The sequence below is a fragment of the Bos javanicus genome, chromosome 16 (assembly GCF_032452875.1).
Source record: "Bos javanicus breed banteng chromosome 16, ARS-OSU_banteng_1.0, whole genome shotgun sequence".
Taxonomy (NCBI): domain Eukaryota; kingdom Metazoa; phylum Chordata; class Mammalia; order Artiodactyla; family Bovidae; genus Bos; species Bos javanicus.
The window spans coordinates 68,169,329-68,186,307 of record NC_083883.1 but is presented as its reverse complement, the minus strand read 5'-3'; the positions used below and the strand labels follow the sequence as shown (position 1 = coordinate 68,186,307).

Sequence of the window (16,979 nt, the reverse complement as noted above, 5' to 3'; positions counted from 1 at the left end):
AGATGAGAATCTTTGGGTTATGAAATCTAGTTGACTGCTGGATTTTTTTTTTTCTTTTCGTGCTCCTTTAAACATTTAAAATGTAACCAATCATATTAGACTAAAGGGTAATACTAAAAATGCAGATCTTCTCTTACACAGTTCAATTTTTCCTGAAATGCTGCATATCAGCAGAAGCTTTGGAAGTTGTTAAAAATTGGATTGAAACCACTCAACTTTCCTGGAGTCTAGCTTGCTAGTCTTCAAAATAAAGAATTTGGATCATAGCAGATCTGAAAACCTAATTTTAGAATCCTGTAAGTCCAAGTATAGAACATCTGTGTTTTCCAAATAGTAGATCAATAATGATGATATTGTGGGCCCAGGACATAATACGGGCTTCCCAGATAACTCAGCGATAAAGAATCTGCCTGCCAAGCAGGAGTTGTGGGTTCCATCCCTGGGTCAGAAAGATCCCCTGGAGAAGGAAATGGCAACCCACTCCAGTACTGCCTGGAGAATTCCATGGACAGAGATGCCTACTGGGCTACAGTCCCTGGGGTGGCAAGGAGTCTGACATGACTTAGCAACTGAGCACATTTGCAAGACATAATACAGTACTGCACATACCAGTAACCTTATTTAAAGTGCTTATATAGAATATTTTAAGGTTTCCTTGGTGGCTCAGATAGTAAAGAGTCTGCCGGCAATGCAGGAGACCAGGGTTCGATCCCTGGGTCGGGTATATCCCCTGAAAGAGGAAATGGCAACCCACTCCAGTATTATTGCCTGGAGAATTCCATGGACAGAGGAGCCTGGTGGGCTACAGTTCATTGGGTCACAAAGAGTCAGACACGACTGAGTGACTAACACACACACAATATTTGAGGGGAAAGAAATCCGAATGAAGCTCCTTTCTGGTATTTTCAAAGGTGGGAGGACTACATTAGGAATGCTTCATTTTCAGTAAAGAATTTAGCAAATTCTTTTCAAGAATAATCGAACATGCAACAATTCCCAGATTCAGCTTAGAAGCCATCGAATTACAATCTGGAAATTCTGTTACGCTGTCAGGATGGTTTTTAAGAATGTGTTTAAAAATTTCTGTTCCGATAGTTTTTCAATTTAACAATATAAACACAAGGCAACATTTTCCGCAACGTTACCTTAAAACATACAAATAAAAGCGACACGCAAACTCCACTTGGTTTTTTCCTGGAGATTAAACGGAACTCCTTACATTTCTGCTAAATCACTGTTACCCACCCCTGCCACCGAAAACAAATAAAAGCACCTAAGTAAGACAAGTCTCAAAACTGGATCTGTGTTGTGTAGGAGTGTCGGTCCATATGTTTCCTATAATCTGTCCCTTTCTTTTCCTCCTTGAAAAGGCAGCTCTGTGTCCGAGTGCACACATTACACACACACACATGAATTCCACCCTCAAGCTGACTCACCTGTACTCAGACTATGCACACGTGGCAGACAAATCTGACGGACTGTCAGACCACCTGAGGAGGGGGTGAACGTGTAAGTATAAGTCTCCAGGAACCAGATGCCCGTCCGGTCCCAATTCCACAGTCAGTGAATTCATCAGAAAGCGACGGACTTCCCGAAACCCGGGGTCTCTGGAGTCAGGTGGCGCGGATTGATGACGCAAGCTGCCCCCCCCCCCCCCGCCCAAGCTTTTACCGCAGCATCTCAGCCAAAGCTACTGCGGTCGCCACCCCGCCCCCTTCTGGGCGCCATTGAGAGCGTGGCAGTGGCCCAGCGCCTGCTGTCCGGCCCTGCCAAGACCGATGCCCTCTAGTGGCTCAGTGTCTAGAAACCGCCAAAGAGGACGACCCATGACATCCCGAAGCTTTGACGGTAAGGTTGCCTTGCTCTTCGGGGAGGAACGTGGGTTAACGAGTACGATGTGGCGCCACCTCGCGGAGGAGTGGTCCACGCGCAGGCGAGAGTCGGGGGCCGGGGGTGAAAGAAGGAAGCGGAATGGGTGGTGCGGAATAGGACTGACGGAAGGGATTGGAAAAAACTACGTTTCCCAGAAGCCTGCGCGGCTTGAAGCTGGGCGGAGAGGCGGGTGAGAGGAAGCCGGATAGCGGCCCGCAAGACAGGGTCAGAGGCTACCTCTGAACTCGGATTCCCAGGGTGCACAGCTTCCGGCGGCTGCGCGCGCACTGCGAGCGCGGGCGCTGGGCGCGTCTAGTGCCGCGGCTAACACAGAGTTCTATTTCCCAGGGTCCCGCCGCGGGAGTCTCCGGCGGGCGGGCGCGCGCGAGCTACCGAGTGAGGAGGTCGAGGCGGCCGCCCGGACCTCTGGGTCCTCTGTGTCTTCGCCTTTCTTTGCCGTTTCTGCCGCGTCGACCGCTGCCGCCGCGGTCCCCGGCCCAGTCGACATGGCGGCAGTGTTGCAGCAGGTCCTGGAGCGCACGGAGCTGAACAAGCTGCCTAAGTCCGTCCAGAACAAACTTGAGAAGTTCCTTGCTGACCAGCAGTCCGAGATCGACGGCCTGAAGGGGCGGCATGAGAAATTTAAGGTGGAGAGCGGTAAGTGCGGCGCTCTTCCCGCCCTTGTTTCTGGGCCCGACTCCACAGCGGATGCTGGTCTTCCCTTGCAAGCTCGCTGTGCCCACAGCTTCCCTGGTAGCATCGCTTCTCCTCAGTGGGCACCGTAGGCCTTCTCTCAACTACACGCCCTCCCGGTTTGATACGAAAGAGCTTTTTTGTTTTTAAAACCTGACTCTACGTGGACTTTCCTTTTGTTTGTAATTAGAGTGGTCGCATTTAGGAAAACCTGACGAACGATGTCCAGCAAACCCACCGTGGTGATTGGAGTCTATTTACTCGTCTCTGAGAGTGTGCGACTCTTGACTCTTCTAAGCCTGTCTTTATGTTGCACGTTAAATGAAAGTAGTTTTTGCTGTTTTCTAGTAGTCTATGTTCAGAGGCCTGTGTCTAATTGATAACTTCCTGCATTTGTTCTGACTGTCGCTTTGGTCCGGTGATGAACTAAATGTACAAAAAACGAGTAGGTGCCTGAGACAGCGCTGGAAGCACAGTAGACGTGCAGTATGTTTAATGTATCTTACTTCTCTCTAAAAATTGAAGTTTGATAGAAAATATATTAAGGTCTGTTTACAAATACCTGTAGTAAACCCACACATAAGAAAGTTCATGGCATAGTGACTTGAACAACGTCTAAAAAAGGTTAAGATCATAGTAATTACCAGTGGTAATATGTCGATACAGAATTGATGTTGAAAATTAAACCGTTTGTGTGTCTTGGTTTACCAGTTTTTTGGGGGTAGGTTGGGGTGGGGATTGTAACTGATTTTGCTAAGTGGATTGAAACTCCTTAAGTGAGTTTTCGTTTAAAAAACCGAAACAGTTGTAATTGTCAAGCAGAATTGATGTTGAAAATTATCTGAATCCCAACGCTGAATATAGTACACTGCATTGTATTTGTTGATTTACAAAATAAACATTGAATGTCTTCCATGTGACTGATACTTTTAAGTTATCAGTTGCTTCCCTTGGAAAGTTAACAAATATTTTTACATAAATTTAGTAATTTTGTATGTTCGGGTGTTATTTTGGCTATTTTAATACAAGCCTTTTTAAAACAAATCAGTTATTAACCTAAATGATTTTTTTTCCATTTAATTATTATTATCTTGGGGAGAGTTTGCTTTATGCTAAGAAGTCAATTGATGTGGGGGGGAAATACCATGATAAATAAAACATGTTGCCAGCCTTGAGGAATTTTGTAATCTTGTGGAATAAACATAAAAATTATTTGTTAAAACCCCATTCAGGCTTTATTTTCTTTTGTCATATACGTATAAGTCAGCTGGAAATGTTGCATTGAAGTCCTTTACCGTACTGGCTATTTGTCTTTACTCAGATTCGCTCTTATATGAAGTGTGGATTCCAATATTATGTCCTAAATCTTAAAATCAAGGTTATTAAGAATAAGTAGCAATGTTGACACTGTACATGTGTGTGTGTTTGATTTTTTCTTTTTTTCCTCTGATCATCTGTAGAACAACAGTACTTTGAGATTGAGAAGAGACTGTCCCACAGTCAGGAGAGACTTGTGAATGAAACCCGAGAGTGTCAAAGCTTGCGGCTTGAGCTAGAGAAGCTCAGTAAGTATTTAGTTATGTCTTTCTAATATTTTGGGGGTATTGAGGTCGGCTACTCCTTTAGACGCTTTGAAAATATTTAATTACTGTATATGAAAATATTGATTGTCCTTATTCTAATTTATGGTAATATTAGGATTTTTTTTTTCATTCAGCGGTAAAGACATTCAAAGAGTACAGGGCTTGTTGGTCAGGAGGTGTGGGTTCTAGTTCTGACTGCTGTTAAAAGCTCTTTTGTCATATAAATCGTGATAGTGTTTATTGTTTACAAAATGGCTAGGACCCCTTGTCTGTCTACTTCCAACAGCTGTATGTGTCAAGTGAGGTGTGTATCAACGCATTTTGAAAAGGCTAAAGCACTAAGCAACTGAAAAAGTAAAGAGAGTGACTTAGTTATTTTTATGTTGAAAAATTAAAGCCTATTAGTTCCATTATAATATTTGTTTTAACTCTCATTATAATTTTTATAAATATTTAAAAATCTAAGGATGTAATTTCTGCTTTAAGGTGTAATTTCCTTGAAAGCTGAGCAGCCAGTTTTCTTCATAAGTTTTCTTACATCACTGCTGCTGCTGCTGCAAGTCCTGAAAATACATAAGATCTGAAAGATGATCTGTTTTATGTGCTTTGTTTGCAGTAGAAAAAAAGCAAATGTAGGAAGATCTTTATAGAGTTCAGTTCAGTTCAGTCGCTCAGTCGTGTCCGACTCTTGGCGACCCCGTGAATCGCAGCACACCAGGCCTCCCTGTCCATCACAAACTCCCAGAGTTCACTGAGACTCACGTCCATCGAGTCGGTGATGCCATCCAGCCATCTCATCCTCTGTCGTCCCCTTCTCCTCCTGCCCCCAATCCCTCCCAGCATCAGAGTCTTTTCCAATGAGTCAACTCTTGGCATGAGGTGGCCAAAATACTGGAGTTTCAGCTTCAGCATCATTCCCTCCAAAGAAATCCCAGGGCTGATCTCCTTCAGAATGGACTGGTTGGATCTCCTTGCTGTCCAAGGGACTCTCAAGAGTCTTCTCCAACACCACAGTTCAAAAGCATCAATTCTTCGGCACTCAGCCTTCTTCACAGTCCAACTCTCACATCCATACATGACCACAGGAAAAACCATAGCCTTGACTAAATGGACCTTTGTTGGCAAAGTAATATCTCTGCTTTTGCATATGCTATCCAGGTTGGTCATAACTTTCCTTCCAAGGACTAAGCGTCTCTTAATTTCATGGCTGCAGTCACCATCTGCAGTGATTTTGGAGCCCAGAAAAATAAAGTCAGCCACTGTTTCCACTGTTTCCCCATCTGTTTGCCATGAAGTGATGGGACCAGATGCCATGATCTTCGTTTTCTGAATGTTGAGCTTTAAGCCAACTTTTTCACTCTCCACTTTCACTTTCGTCAAGAGGCTTTTTAGTTCCTCTTCACTTTCTGCCATAAGGGTGGTGTCATCTGCATATCTGAGGTTATTGATATTTCTCCCGGCAATCTTGATTCCAGCTTGTGTTTCTTCCAGTCCAGCGTTTCTCATGACGTACTCTGCATATAAGTTAAATAAGCAGGGTGATAATATACAGCCTTGACGTACTCCTTTTCCTATTTGGAACCAATCTGTTGTTCCATGTCCCGTTCTAACTGTGGCTTCCTGACCTGCATACAGATTTCTCAAGAGGCAGGTCAGGTGGTCTGGTATTCCCATCTCTTTCAAAATTTTCCACAGTTTATTGTGATCCACACAGTCAAAAGCTTTGGCATAGTCAAAGCAGAAATAGATGTTTTTCTGGAACTCTCTTGCTTTTTACATGATCCAGCGGATGTTGGCAATTTGATCTCTGGTTCCTCTGCCTTTTGTAAAACCAGCTTTACAACATCAAAAAACATCAGGAAGTTCACGGTTCACGTATTGCTGAAGCCTGGCTTGGAGAATTTTGAGCATTACTTTACTAGCATATGAGATGAGTGCAATTGTGCAGTAGTTTGAGCTTTCTTTGGCATTGCCTTTCTTTGGGATTGGAGAGTAGGGACATCATAATATTTATTACTAGATACAGCTGGATTTTAATTTGATTGGGAATGCAAGAAGCTAATAAGAGAAAAGCGAAGTATCAGTCTTCTTAGCTGAGTCCATGCCCACTGGCTATATATTTGAGTTGAAATTCTTTTTTGGCTAATTTTGGCACATCTCATTATTAAAACATGATGTATACACACGATGGTATGTATACATTTGTAATGAGAATATAAATATTGAGTAGCTGCATGTGACTCATCACTTATACATTGTTTTATCTTGGCATGAAAAATAAAAGGTTTGTAGAGCAGTAGTGCTAAAAAATTTCAAGAAAATGACTGATCACAGCTTATATGAAATCTGGAAAGGGGAGAGGGAGGAGAAGATGGGGACAAATTTAGATAGACACACTTTGCTGGGTGTACAGTTTTTTTTTTTTAATGTTATTCTGAATTTGTAAGTTTAGAAAGCTGTAAATAGCATTAAAACTATATAGAAAATCTAGACTAAATTAGCAGAATTTTTTTTCTTTTAATAAGCCAGTTTAACTTGGAAATAGTAATAATTGCTCATTAAATCACTAGTACATAATACGTGTTTTAGTGGAAGAAAATTTCAGAAAGTATATTCTTCCTAATTATTGACATAACATTTAAAAGACAAACTATAAGGGGAGGTAATACATTATAGGTGGAGATCCTAGGACTAAAAATTCAGTATTAAGTATAGCTCTTTTTAAGGCCATAAACCAGCTGAATTACAATTATCTGTTATTGTGATGTATTCTGTACACACTTTATGTGGTTTAGACATTATTTGGTCTCTTGATTTTTGTCTTTAATTTAATTTTTAATAAATTTAATTTAATTTTAATTTATTAAATTTAAAATTTTAATTTAATTAAAATTTAAAATTTTAATAAATTTAATTTAATAAATTAAAATTTTTAAATTTGTAAATATAGTTCAGTTTTTTATGATTGACTTAGAAGACATCATTGAAAAATAAGGAAATGAGTAATTGCAAATACTTTCTCCTAAGAATGTTGGCTAAAATGATTGCAAATATGATTTTGCAGACAGGATAGCATATTTAAAAAGTTGTACTAGAAATGCAGTAAATTTGGGTTGTACTTAAGAATTTGAAATGCAGTGTTATACAACTCAACCTTTCTGAAACTCAGTTTCTTAATTTCAAAGTGTGTATGGGTGACAGTTGAATAAAAGCTGTCATTGCAGATTTTAAGCTTACGTGTGTGACATTCATAAAATTCCTTTTATCCAGACAGTCAATTGAAGGCACTTACCGAGAAAAACAAGGAACTTGAAGTTGCTCAGGATCGCAGTATTGCCATTCAGGTAATAGTTATTCCTGTGAATAAAGCTGATTGTGAACATGAAACTTGAGGAATTTTTCTGTTCTAATTGTGCTTATTGTTCATTCAGTCAATGGGAAGATGAAATATGTTCAATTAGGAGAAGCTACTAACAAAAATGTGTATACATAAATTTCTTAGTGGGATTTTATGTTGTAATGATTAATTGGACATTCTTTTTACTTATTGGAAAATATGAGTATTTGATATGAAAAAAAAACACATTTGTTATTAGCTATGTAGCTCTTAAGTCATGATTTTTAAAAAGGGGTTTTTTTTGCATTGTAACTAAAATGCCATAAATTTGTAAGTAGGGTAGACATTCAGGCTGTATGTGCCTAGTCGCTCCATTGCCTCCTACTCTTTGTGACCACATGAACTGTAGCCCACCAGGCTCCTCTGTCCATGGGAATTCTCCAGGCAAGAATACTGGAGTGAGTTGCCATGCCCTCCTCCAGGGGATCTTCCCAACCCAGGGATTAAACCCAGGTCTCCCACATTGCAGGCAGATTCTTTACCATCTGAGCCACCAGGGAAGCCCAGGTGTTCATAGATCCATCTATATCCATCTACCTACTCACCTACTTACCTACCATTCTTTTAGAAATTACCTATTTAATGCTTACTGTTGCCCAGTCATTATTTCAAGTATTTCAGTGCAATTGGGGATATGGGTGAATCTACACTGATTAATCATTTCTTTAGAGTAGTGATTAAGAATAACAGATTGATGGTGATCACAAGGATTGCAGGCCAGTTTGTTTAATAAAGTGATCATACTCGGTGATTCTTTGACCAGATAGACCTTCAGACTCTTGGCGTTGGTTTTTAAAAAATTTGCTTTTGATTTGAAGTTAAGAAATACATACAGAAAGTATTTATTGTGGGAAAGAGTGATAGACTTGATTCAATAGAAATGTAAAATTTTCTACATACAAAGAACAAATAGAATCACCAAAAAGTATTTTCTCATTAAAAATATGACTATATATATATATATCTTTAATACATGACTACTTTAAAATTTTAAGAAAACCATTCAAGGGGGGAAATGGGCAAGGGAGTTTTTAAAACCATAGGAGTCTGTACAAATAGCCAATAACAATATGATATGTTATTCTGCTTCACTCATAATCAGGAAAATGCAGATAGGGTAACAGGGTATAATTATTTTTCACTTCCCCACGTTAACAGTGGTTTTTCTTTTTTTCTCTGTTGGTTTTTAAAGCATAATCTTCAGTTCTGGCATAAGGGGCTTGAGATAGGCAGTTATGACTTAAAAGTCTATAAATTGCCATTATCTTGCTACAGAGTAATTTGTCAAAATATATTAAGGGTTTTAAGTAATTCCATTTCTGGGCCTATTTCTTGAGAAATAATTTGAACCAGGGTACAGTGATAGTCGTCAGTTTTATTTTATGACAGAAAAATTAGATGTAAATCAAGTTTCCCTTGAAGGCCTGTTGAAGTAATTATATAATTATATGACACTTCCAAGTAATTAGAAAGTGACATGGGAAATTTTTTTTTTAACTTTTTATTTTGTTTTGGAATATAGCCGATTAAGAAACAATATTGTGATATTTTCAGGTAAATAGTGTAGGAATCCAGCCATACATACACATGTAAGCATTCTTCCCCAAACTCCTCTCCCATCCAGGTTAGAGATTATTTTTGTGAATCTAGGAAAAGTAATCTAAAAAATCTAGAATATGAACAGAAGTATTGAGATTATGGGTAATTTTTAAACATTTTGATGTATAAGCCATGAGGAAGAAAATCAAGCAAATTTAAACCACAGCTAATGATAATTAAAATGCCAATTCCATGTTCATTTCTTTATAATTGATCAATTTGATTTTCATATTTAAATATATTATGCTTATTCCTTTATGTGACAGAGCCAGTTTACAAGGACGAAGGAAGAATTGGAAGCTGAGAAAAGAGACTTAATTAGAACCAATGAGAGACTATCTCAAGAACTTGAATATATAACAGGTATGAAGAACTAGCTTTAACTTCTAACTTCACTCTTCTCTTCTAATAGAGCTAAGATTTAATGCCCAGTCCATTTCTATTGGCTGGTGTTCGTCATAGCTCATAGTAGATTTCAGAGTAATGTATCAGATCATTCTAAGTACTTAAAGAATGCTACAGACAAATACACAAATGAAAAACATCTCAGAATTTGGGCCAAGGTTTATGTACCACGATATGGTTTATAGTATCGAAATTGGGAACTTGTTTAGACGTTTGGTTGTAGAGGCTGAATACCTTCATTTTGTACAGGCATCTTGCTGTCCACAAGCATACAATTTAGGGACCTAAAAGGAGAGCCCATATTTGAAAGGGCAGACCAAAGGAATTAGGAAGCAAGAATATAGAATATAATATAGTTGATGTATTTAAATGAATGTGACTCTTAAGCAGTTTAATGGTATCTAGTTCCCTTTGGGTCCTTTTTCTAAGAGTTTTGAGAAATTTTATTTCTGCCAAAGAAAGAATAAATATTTATTTTACTATACAATAATAGTCAATTCAGTAACTAGTCTCAGAAAAAAAGTTACTTTTGATCAACTAGTGGGTAGGTAGAATTAAGTTTTCTCATAAAAACCTGCATGTAAGGAATATAAGAAAAATTACATGTATATCCTGGCTGGTTTTGAGTATAAATTTTTGATATATATACTTGCTTTTTAACTTAAGAAATGGCTAATTTGTGAATTTTTAATAAACTTTTGGTTAATATGAGGAAATTAATGTAATATTGTACATTTAACTTTACATATTACATTTAAAATAACCAGTATAATTTGCATATTTGGTTGGATGCATGAATCTGGCTTCATTTAAAATTAAAATTGTGATTAAGCATGGGAGAAGCAAGTTAAAATAGAATTGAGAACTACTTATATTCGATGTTTATATTCCTAGAGATGCATTTTTGATATTTGGTTCCTCTGAGCATTAATCATTTTCCCTTTCTCTTCTGACCTTTCTAGAGGATTTTAAACGTCTAAATGAAAAACTTAAGGAAAGCAATGCAACAAAGGGTGAGCTTCAGTTAAAACTGGATGAACTTCAAGCTTCTGATGTTTCTGTTAAGGTGAGAAACAAGTAATTTCTAATGCACAAAATACAACATTTGCTTTATACTCACCTAAATTATAATTTAAATATAGGCAAATTATCTATAAAGTACTTAAAAGCCATATTTTTTTAATATCGGGATTAAGTTTTAAGACAATTTTGATTGAACTATTTTGTTTATGGGGTATTTAAATTTCATATAGTGTTTATCTGGTTCTGTTTTCTGTTAAGAATGCATGCAAATAGTGATTTCTGTTGTAAAATAAAACTCTGCTTTTGTCCCTTAGCTACACACAAAATCTTTTGAATAACCATACATTAATCTTTCCCTATAAACCTTTTTTTCTCGATTTCCTTAGTATCGAGAAAAGCGCTTGGAGCAAGAAAAGGAGTTGTTACATAATCAGAATACTTGGCTCAATACAGAGTTGAAAACCAAAACTGATGAACTTCTGGCTCTCGGCAGAGAAAAAGGAAATGAAATTCTAGAGCTTAAATGTAATCTTGAAAACAAAAAGGAGGAGGTAAGTTAGTAAACTTACCAAAATGTAAGTTGTTGGTTACAACTTATGTTTGTGTGCCAACTTATAAAAATTTATTTAGTGGAATACCAAATTAAATATTTTGTAAGATTAGCGATTCAAATGTGGAGGATATAACACATAAACAATTGGCCTCAAAAATTAACCAATTTCATTTAAATAAAGAACTTAAGATATTCTTTGATGAATTTTGATAATGTTTTCTGACTTATAGTGTATCTTTCCTAAGATACATGTTTAAGAAGTGGTGGTTAGATTCTGTAAGCTAAATCCAAACATGTTCTTATGTGAGCTGCTATTTTTCATTTTCTTAAGCATTCATATTTTATATAAAATGCTTTTTTTAAAAATAATTATTTATTTTGGGGAATGCAAGGTTTTCATTGTTGCAGGCAGGCTTTCTGTAGTTGCAGCTTGTGTGGGCCACTCTCTGCTTGCAGCTCACAGGCTCTAGAATGTCAGCTCAGTAGTTGTGGCCTGTAGGCTTAGGAGCCACATGGAGTCCTTCTACACCAGGGATCAAACCTGTGTCCCCTGCATTGGCGGATTGTTAACCACTGGACCACCAGGGACGTCCTATAAAATGCTTTTTTGATAGGTGGGGATTATTTAGCTTTTATTTGGCAGTGAAACTTTGTATCAAATTAGTTTCAGTTAATACAGTATCCACTACCGCCCCCACCCCCCCACCTAACTCTGCATTTTTGTTTCTAGGTTTCTAGAATGGAAGAACAGATGAATGGCCTGAAAGCATCAAATGAGAATCTTCAAAAGCATGTAGAGGATCTGTTGACCAAACTGAAAGAGGTATAGTTGACCCCTTTAAAAATGTCTCTTTTACGAAAATATTGTAGCACTCCAGAACCTGTTAATTGTTAAATGATTACATGTTTTGCACTGTTCCTAACACCATAAAGTATCTAGAACACTTTTATATATTGTAGTTAGGCTAAAATCACTAAAATCAGTTGTATACCACACCTAAAGTACTATCTAAAAATAAATATGGTTAATTTTAATGACATTTAACTACTCTGCTTTAAGGTAAAAATATCAAACATTTTATCCTTAAGGTAATTCATCACTATCATGACAACTGATTTTAATTGTAGTGGTGTTTTAATCTTTACCTCTACTTTCGAAACTGAATTTTTTATCTTGGCATTTGGTAAGCATTCTAAATTCAGTTCAAATGAGACTCTTGTAATTGGTTTTTTGGTGTTTTGTTTTTTTTTCAGGCCAAGGAACAGCAAGCTAGTATGGAAGAGAAATTCCACAATGAATTAAACGCTCACATAAAACTCTCTAACCTTTACAAGGTAAATACTTTACCATACATTTTCGTGCCCTAATGTTGCATTAATGGACGTTGGGTAACTTTTTTAAGATTAAATTTTAGAGTGCTGCTGATGATTCAGAGGCAAAGAGCAATGAACTGACCCGAGCAGTGGACCAGCTACACAGACTTTTGAAGTCAACTGGAGAAGGTAAGACTTTTCAATTATGGGAAGATTGTTCCTGTTTTTAGATAGAAGGTACTGTTTTCTTTACCCTTGTGTAGATTTAGAGGTCAGATTAACTTTATTAGGGACAAAATTTGATATATAAGAAAGATGCTTAGATCAAATTTTAAATTCCGTTTCAGCAAATAGTATATTTGAAAACATAGGTAGCTAATGTTTTTCTGTTTTTTGCATCTAATAGCCTTATATGTGTTCTGATTTCTAATAGGAAGTTTTTCTTCCATTTTTGAAACATTTACTTTGATAAATATTAATACATACGGGTTTATAGTTTGGGTACTGTCTTAATCCATAAGTAAGTATTACTTTTTAAGTTATAAAGTGTATTTTAAAGTCTTTGGTTTTCTTCTATACTTGCTTTTTTTTTAATGTAAGTTATTTATGTATGATCTTTTCCAGTTATTTCTTGTGTTCTAAACATCTAAGATCAGATTAAGCCAAAGAGTTACTTAGAGCCACTGTTTTATAGTTTGAGTTCCCCTAGTTTCCCACTTTTATAAGAGAGATGGCAAAGAAGAAATAGATTCACTAGGCCACACACCTCAGGAATTATAAGTACATTAAGAGCTTCAAGCTCTTATCAACCACAGCACCTGTAGAATTTAATATTGTCTGTTGAAGGGAAAAATAATGACTATTCTGTTTTATAAACTCAAAGATTTTAATTATGTTTTTGGTTATTCTGTCTCTTATCATGTTGTTAGCCAGTAAAGGATTTCAGGAACATATCATAGAGGTGGAAGAATCTAAAGATCGAATGGAAAAAGAAATGCTTGAGAAAATAAGGAAATTAGAGAAGGAATTAGAGAATGCAAATGACCTGCTTTCTGCCACAAAACGTAAAGGTATGGGTTAATAGACGGCTTACTAAAGGCTAGAAATACTGGAACTTTCCTACGTCGTCCTCACTTAACGTCACTAATAGTGGTTCTTATTGTCAGGTGTAAGTACCATTTGATCACACATGACTGTGTGTTAGTTTCTGGAATAGTTTTAACTATTAACACTGCATGGTTTTTAGAATTGTGTTAAATGATTATTTGTTGTCGTACTTTAAAGTCTTTGTAGGAATTTATGCATAATGTACAGTAGGTGTCACTTTTTGCTTGTTTTGTAAGAAATATTAGTGGCTTTAGTTTGAAATTTTCCAGAAGTATACTAGATTCTGTGTGTTGGCACAGGGGCCATCTTATCTGAAGAAGAGCTTGCAGCCATGTCTCCTACTGCAGCCGCTGTAGCTAAGATAGTGAAACCTGGCATGAAGTTAACTGAGGTAAGAAGGATCTCAAATCTTGTTTTCCATCAGCAAAAAGCGTTTAGACCTCTCTGACTCTTACTCCCCCCAAAATTTATTCTTGTTGTTTAATGATTAATATATCGTTTTAGGGAAGGCTTTCTTGGTTCCTGGTTCTATGCAACATATAGTAAACATTTCCATCTTGTGTAATTGCTGGATGAATGTTTGTAAAGAAGCTATACAGGCTATATAATGCTTGGATTTGAAATGATCTCTCTTCTTTCAGCTATATAATGCTTATGTGGAAACTCAGGATCAGCTGCTTTTGGAGAAACTAGAAAACAAAAGAATTAATAAGTATCTAGATGAAATAGTGAAAGAAGTTGAAGCCAAAGCACCAATTTTGAAACGCCAACGTGAGGAGTATGAGCGTGCACAGAAAGCTGTGGCAAGTTTATCCATTAAGCTTGAACAAGCCATGAAGGTTGGTTCCATTCCTAAATTTTAACTGTAGAAAAAATACATAGGAGAAATAATTTACTAAGTAGGATGGTTCTTTCTTAGAAATAAAGAATTTACCTCAAAAGCTAATTGCTTTTTCAGTGGTAGAAAGTGAAGTCGCTCAGTCGTGTCCGACTCTTAGCAATCCCGTGGACTACAGCCCACCCGGCCCTCCATCCATGGGATTTTCCAGGCAAGAGTACTGGAGTGGGGTGCCATTGCCTTCTCCGTTAACAGCGGCTAGGCATATTATATTTACTTGGAGCTGGTATACTTGGTGACAGCCTTAGTGCCCTCGGACACGGCGTGCTTGGCCAGCTCCCCAGGTAGCAGCAAGCGCACGGCGGTCTGGATCTCCCTGGATGTGATAGTCAAGCGCTTGTTGTAATGCACCAGGCGTGATGCCTCGCCAGCAATGCGCTCGAAAATGTCATTGACAAAGGAGTTCATGATGCCCCTGGCCTTGGACGAGATGCCGGTGTCCGGATGGACTTGCTTCAGCACCTTGTACACGTACACTGAGTAGCTCTCCTTGGGGCTGCGCTTGCGCTTCTTGCCGTCCTCCTTCTGGGCCTTGGTCACAGCTTTTTTAGAGCCCTTTTTAGGGGCAGGAGCAGACTTAGCCAGTTCAGGCATGTCTATAATGACAACACCCAACAACACAGAAGTCAGTGGTAGGGTAATTATATATTTTAAAGTTTGTCGTTACATTATTAAACATATCTAATTACAAAGTGTTTTATCTTTATTCAGCAAACATTGAAAACCTTTAGCATTTTTTAAGACGTTTGGGATGTTTTCTGTAGGGTTCTCTAGTGGATGATAAATAGCCACACTCTATTTTTGTGATAGAACCTTTCTAAATTTAGCAATGATCATTTTTTGTCAGGCAGTTCTGATATTCTGTCTGGATATGATAATACTGTTTGTTGAAAAGAACTCCTTTATAAAAATATCATTTCACAATTTGGCAAATCTTTATATACATTATTTTGTTACTGTTCCTCTGTGTATTAGAAGTACCAAGGAAGTTTGAGAATATTCTTTATTTCTTTAGATTCCTTTTTAATAGGTATTGGTTTAAGAAGAGTATTTATATGCTGGCTTCCCAGGTGGTGCGAGTGGTAAAGAACCTGCCTGTCAATGCAGGATACGTAAGAGACGCGGGTTCAATCCCTGGGTTGGGAAGATTCCCTAGAGAATGGCATGGCACCCCACTCCAGTATTCTTGCCTGGAGAATCCCATGGACAGAGGAGCCTAGTGGGCTACAGTCCATAGAGTCGCAGAGTTGGACACAACTGAAGCAACTTAGCATGCACACGTGCACAATGTTGTTTTTTATTAAGATACAGCTATTAATATTACTGAGAAATCTTTGAGAGTTATTAAACAAATTTTATTGAAGGAAATTGGTTAAATCAATTTGTATGTGCTAAATAGTATAAATGCATCTCTGTGGGGTGTGTGTGTGTGTGTGTGTTAGTCACTCAATCTGCCCAACTGTTTATGACCTCATGGATGGTAGCCCACCAGGCTCCTCTGTTCATGGAATTCTCCAGGCAAGAATACTGGAGTGGGTAGTCATTACCTTTTCCAGAGGATCTTCCTGACCCCAGGAATTGAACCCAAGGCTTCTGTATTGCAGGCAGATTCTTTAACATCTGAGCCACCAGGGAAGCCCAAATGTGTCCTTAATTTGACTTAAACTTTTATTGCTGTTGTTATTATATTTTAGATGTCAGTTTAAATCAGGGTGTGTTGTGTCTTAATGGTCTCTTTTTCCTAAATCAAATTATGTCTAGCAGTCTTGCCTTGGGAGAATATGGGGCATTAAGACACACCCCTGCCCCTCTGGTGTGGTTTAAAAAGAGGTCCTTTGGATCTCCTTGACTTTCTCACTGTTGAAAGTGAGCATTTTACCTGAAGCTTATTGTCTGAGGAGGCAGTAAAGTGGAGGGCTTAAGAATCAGGTAATAGCGGCTGTTCACTGTGGGAAAACCTGTTAATTCATCACTAATGTTCAGGTACAGTAATAAATACAGACTTTTTTCATAACTTCCAAAAGCTTTAAAAATAATTTCAGTATCTTTTTTTGTAGCCAAATCTTTTGTCCATAACATATATCATGTCCAGTCTAGATTCTGTGGTGCTCATTTCTCAGATTTCTAGAATTTTATAAGTAAGTTTCTTTCTTCCTTGGCATCTTAATTGATCCCAGTTTGAACTCAGTAGGTTTCTGTTATTACCATTTTTCATGAATATTTGCCTGCTTCATCTTGTCTCATACTTATTCCTGCTGAAATTGGTTTATCCTTGTACCTTGAGGGCATTGTGCTCAGAGGCACTTGAAACACCAGGATAAATATAAGCCATCTTTGACTTGTGTAGTATCTCTAACAATACATACTTTGTGAAATAATCCATATTATGTGAGAACAGTGCATTAAGAAGCAAAATTCATATGAATTGGAGATAAAACATAAGATTTCAAAGATACTTTGTGCTTATGTCAAGCTCCTTAAAACTGCCCCTAAATCCCTAATGATACTGTGATGCAAAACATTACTGCAGTATGT

General features: G+C 37.6%; 3 protein-coding genes across 4 annotated transcripts in view; 1 reads left to right on the top strand and 2 right to left on the bottom strand.

Annotated features, from left to right (window-relative positions):
• Positions 1-1,599, bottom strand: part of ODR4 (odr-4 GPCR localization factor homolog) — a 35,336-nt gene extending 33,737 nt beyond the window's left edge. For both annotated transcript variants that reach the window (XM_061383501.1, XM_061383502.1), the window contains exon 1: positions 1,437-1,599. The gene's annotated coding sequence lies outside the window, so the exon portion shown is untranslated. The remainder of the gene's footprint in view (positions 1-1,436) is intronic.
• A 96-nt stretch (positions 1,600-1,695) lies between these two features.
• TPR (translocated promoter region, nuclear basket protein) overlaps positions 1,696-16,979 on the top strand; it is a 63,875-nt gene continuing 48,591 nt past the window's right edge. Inside the window, exons 1-13 of the mRNA XM_061383497.1 lie at positions 1,696-1,848; positions 2,221-2,529; positions 4,026-4,130; positions 7,419-7,492; positions 9,411-9,507; positions 10,512-10,615; positions 10,959-11,123; positions 11,856-11,948; positions 12,380-12,460; positions 12,541-12,628; positions 13,369-13,509; positions 13,846-13,937; positions 14,188-14,385. Coding sequence (XP_061239481.1) covers positions 1,779-1,848; positions 2,221-2,529; positions 4,026-4,130; positions 7,419-7,492; positions 9,411-9,507; positions 10,512-10,615; positions 10,959-11,123; positions 11,856-11,948; positions 12,380-12,460; positions 12,541-12,628; positions 13,369-13,509; positions 13,846-13,937; positions 14,188-14,385 — 1,617 coding nt within the window. The 5' untranslated portion in view covers positions 1,696-1,778. The remainder of the gene's footprint in view (positions 1,849-2,220; positions 2,530-4,025; positions 4,131-7,418; positions 7,493-9,410; positions 9,508-10,511; positions 10,616-10,958; positions 11,124-11,855; positions 11,949-12,379; positions 12,461-12,540; positions 12,629-13,368; positions 13,510-13,845; positions 13,938-14,187; positions 14,386-16,979) is intronic.
• On the bottom strand, positions 14,382-15,039 carry LOC133228108 (histone H2B type 1-L-like). The gene has a single exon (XM_061383505.1). The coding sequence runs from the start codon at positions 15,036-15,038 to the stop codon at positions 14,658-14,660; it is 381 nt and encodes a 126-aa protein (XP_061239489.1). The 5' UTR covers position 15,039; the 3' UTR covers positions 14,382-14,657.

Coding starts and splice junctions, on each gene's coding strand:
- LOC133228108 (XM_061383505.1), bottom strand. CDS start 15,038: ATGCCTGAACTGGCTAAGTCTGCTCCTGCCCCTAAAAAGGGCTCTAAA.